Here is a 3,910-nt window from a genome sequence, read left to right as displayed (position 1 = left end):
CCACAGGTGGGGGGGCTGCTCCTGCCCCCGCTGTGCCCATCCCCTGGGCTGGCACAGCTTGGGGGGCTGCTGCTGACCCTGCTGTGCCCATCCCCATGGCTGGCACATCTCCAGTGCCAACACAGCTCGTGGGGCTGCTCCTGACCCTGCTATGCCCATCCCCAGTGCCACCACAGCTTGGGGGGCTGCTCCTGACCCTGCTGTGCCCATCCCCTGGGCTGGCACATCTCTGGTGCCACCACAATTTGCTGGGTGTGCCTGACCCTGCTGTGCCCATCCCCTGGGCTGGCACATCTCTGGTGCCTGACCCCGCTGTGCCCATTCCCTGGGCTGGCACATCTCTGGTGCCTGACCCCGCTGTGCCCATGCCCTGGGCTGGCACATCTCCGGTGCCACCACAATTTGGGGGGCTGCATCCAACCCTGGTGCTGGTGTGTCCCCAATGCCATCACAGTGTGGGGGATGGCATCTCCTGGGCTGGCATGTCCCAAGTGCCACCACAACCCTGAGGAGTTGTGTCTGGTACTGGTGTGTCCCTGATGCCACCACAGCTTGGGGGGACAGGTCCCATTCCTGGTGCTGGCACATTCCCAGTACTCACCAGTCTGGGTCACAGGGCATAGGGGTGCCATGGGGTGCTTGGGGGTGCCATGGGGTGCTTGAGGATGCCATAGAGTGCTTGGGGGTGCCATGGAGGGTGCCATAGGGTGCTTGAGGGTGTTGTAGGGTGCCAGGGGTGCTTGAGGATGCCATGGGGTACTTGAGGGTGTTGTAGGGTGCCATGGGGTGCTTGAGGATGCCATGGGGTACTTGAGGGTGTTATAGAGGGTGCCATGGGGTGCTTGGGGGTGACACGGTGCCATGGAGGGTGGCATGGGGTGCTTGAGGGTGTCATAGGGTGCTTGTGGGTGCCATGGGGTGCTTGGGGGTGCCATGGAGTGCTTGAGGGTGCCGTGGGATGCTTGGGGGTGCCATGGGGTGTTTGTGGGTGCCATGGGGTACTTGAGGGTGCCAGGGGGTGCTTGGGGGTGACATGGGGTGCCTGGGGGTGTCATGAGGTGCTTGAGGGTACTGTAGGGTGCTTGAGGGTGCCATGGGGTGCTTGTGGGTGCCATGGGGTGCTTGGGGGTGCCATAGGGTTCTTGAGGGTGCCATGGGGTACTTGAGGGTGCCATGGGGTGCGGGGCGCGTGAGGCTACTGTAGGGTGCTTGAGGGTGCCATGGGGTGCTTGTGGGTGCCATGGGGTGCTTGGGGGTGCCATAGGGTTCTTGAGGGTGCCATGGGGTACTTGAGGGTACTATAGGGTGCTTGAGGGCGCTGTGGGGTGCTTGAGGGTGCCATAGAGGGTGCCATGGGGCGCCTGGGCGGTGACACAGTGCTGGTCCCATCCGCAGGCTGGTGCGAGAGGTGACGGGGGTGAACGTGAACATGCGCGTGGGCATCCACAGCGGGCGGGTTCACTGCGGCGTGCTGGGGCTGCGCAAGTGGCAGTTCGACGTCTGGTCCAACGATGTCACCCTGGCCAACCACATGGAAGCGGGCGGCAAAGCCGGGTGAGCCGGGCTGGAGGGGCTGGGGTGGGGGCCGCGTAGGGGGGGGCGGGGCCCGGGTGAGCCGGGCTGGAGGGGCTGGGCTGGGGGCTGCGTAGGGGGTGCTGGGCAGGGAGGGCTCAGCACCTTCATCTTCCTCATCCCCAGGCGCATCCACATCACCTGGGCCACGCTGCAGTACCTGAACGGGGACTACGAGGTGGAGCCGGGCCACGGGGGCGAGCGCAACGCTTACCTCAAGGAGCACAACATCGAGACCTTCCTCATCGTCGGCTGCAGCCAGAAACGCGTCAGTTGGGGGTGGTCTGAGGGGGCAGCAGGGGCGTGGGAAAGCTCGGGTCACCCCCTCACGGCCGTGTCGCCCTGCAGAAGGAGGAGAAAGCCATCCTGGCCAAGCTGCAGCGCACTCGTGCCAACTCCACCGAGGGGCTGGTGCCGCGCTGGGTGCCCGAGCGCTCCTTCTCCCGCACCAAGGACTCCAAGGCCTTCCGGCAGATGGTGAGCAGCTCTGGGCAGAGGGAAGGGCACGGGGGTCCCTCACCACGGTGCTATCAGCCCCTTGCTGCCCTTCCGTGGCTGTTGGTGGCTTCCCCAGCCCTGCCCGCAGCCCTCGTGGCTTCCTCCGCTGCCCGCGGGCCTCAGGGAGTTCCTGGGTGGCCCCTGGTGCTCAGCAGACCTTGGAGATGCTCCTTGTTCTCACCAGTCCTGGGCATCCTCAGGGGTCTCCCATCCTCAGTGGTGTTAGACAACCCCCCCAGACCCCTCCCTCCTCCCTTGCAGACCCCTGGGGTCCTCTTGTCCTTGCCAAAAACCATTGGGCACTTCTGCCCTATTTACCCCTGGAGCTCTGTCCCCCATCCTGGGTCACCCTGGGGTGGTGTCCCATGTCCTTGTCACTCATGAGGGCTGCCCCCATCCGTGCCAATGTCTCTGACACCTCCCTTGTATCTCCCAGGGCATCGATGACTCCAGCAAGGACAAGTAAGTGTTCCCATGCGGGGCTGCTGGGGGGGGGGTGTGACCAGCCCCTCCCTGGGGCAGAGCTGGGGGCCTGGGAGGGTCCTGACCCCCCCCATTCCCCAGCCGTGGTGCCCAGGAGGCCCTGAACCCTGAGGATGAGGTGGATGAGTTCCTGAGCCGGGCCATCGACGCCCGCAGCATCGACCAGCTCCGCAAGGACCACGTCAAGAAGTTCCTGCTCACCTTCCAGACCCCTGAGCTGGAGAAGAAGGTTGGGGGGCCCTCTGTTCTCTTTGTTCTGGACCCACCATTCCATTTGTCTCTCGAAGTCCCCTCTGCCCTGGCCCCATCAGCATCTTTGTCCTCCCTTCTCTCCTCCATCCCTTGGGGTCTTCTCTGTGCTGGTTTTGTGGTGTCTCCACCTTCTCAGCCTCATCCCCTGGGGTCCCCCCTGTCCCCTCCCATCCCCTGGGGTCCTCTCATCCCCCACCATTCCATCTTCTGGGGTCCCCCCTGTCCCTTCCTATCCCCTGAGATCCCCTCCCTACATCCCATTCCCTGCATCCCTGGAGTCCCCCCCATCCCATGCCCCAGGGTGTTCCTATCCCCCTTTTCTCCACCCTCTGGGCCACCCCTCCTTTCTCTCCATCCCATTTCTAGCATCCCCTGGGGTTCCCCATTGCCCTCTATCCCACCCTTTGGGGCTGCCCCTGTCCCCCTGTATCCCATCCTCTGGGATGTTCCCAGTCCCCCTTCATCTGCATCCCTTGGGGTTCTCCCATTTCCCTCCATCCTGTCCCCCAGGTTCCCCCCATTCCCCTCCACTTTATTCATGAGTGTCCCCTCATTCCCACCTCCATTCTTCCCCTGGGATCCCCCTGGGGTTCTTGGGGTCCCCCCTCTCTCCATCCAACCATCCCACCTCCCCCTGTCTCCTCAGTACTCCAAGAAGGTCGATGACCGTTTTGGTGGCTACGTGGCCTGTACCCTCCTCGTCTTCTGCTTCATCTGCTGCCTCCAGATCCTGGTGTTCCCCCAGTAAGTGCTGCAGCCCCCCCAAAATCCCAGCTGTGACCCCCCCCAACCCCATCACTCACCTCCCACCTCTCCCCAGCTCCTCGCTGATGCTCGGGGTCTACGTCAGCATCTTCATCCTCCTTGCTGCCATCCTCTTCATCTGTGCCATCTACTCCTGCGTCACTGTGAGTACCTGAGGGCTGGGTGAGGGTTTTTGGGGGGCTCAGCCATGCCTGACAGGCTCCTTGGTGCCCCCCCAGCTCTTCCCCAGCGCCCTGCAGCAGCTCTCGCGTGGCATCGTCCAGTCCCGTGCCCGCAGCACCGGCATCGCCGTCTTCACCATCCTCCTCGTCTTCGTCGCTGCCTTCGTCAACATGGTAGG

At 63.9% G+C, this 3,910-nt stretch overlaps 1 protein-coding gene across 1 annotated transcript in view; it reads left to right on the top strand.

Annotated features, from left to right (window-relative positions):
* LOC102033025 (adenylate cyclase type 6) overlaps positions 1–3,910 on the top strand; it is a 23,320-nt gene that overhangs the window by 1,019 nt on the left and 18,391 nt on the right. Inside the window, 9 exon segments of the mRNA XM_031064561.1 lie at positions 1,396–1,554; positions 1,699–1,840; positions 1,921–2,049; positions 2,507–2,532; positions 2,635–2,782; positions 3,452–3,549; positions 3,626–3,713; positions 3,789–3,906; positions 3,909–3,910. The exon segment at positions 3,909–3,910 is cut by the window's right edge and continues 141 nt beyond it. Coding sequence (XP_030920421.1) covers positions 1,396–1,554; positions 1,699–1,840; positions 1,921–2,049; positions 2,507–2,532; positions 2,635–2,782; positions 3,452–3,549; positions 3,626–3,713; positions 3,789–3,906; positions 3,909–3,910 — 910 coding nt within the window.

The sequence above is a fragment of the Geospiza fortis genome, unplaced genomic scaffold (genome assembly GCF_000277835.1).
Source record: "Geospiza fortis unplaced genomic scaffold, GeoFor_1.0 scaffold599, whole genome shotgun sequence".
NCBI lineage: Eukaryota > Metazoa > Chordata > Aves > Passeriformes > Thraupidae > Geospiza > Geospiza fortis.
Note: the sequence above shows the minus strand (reverse complement) of the source record. Positions and strands in the feature narration are given on the sequence as shown.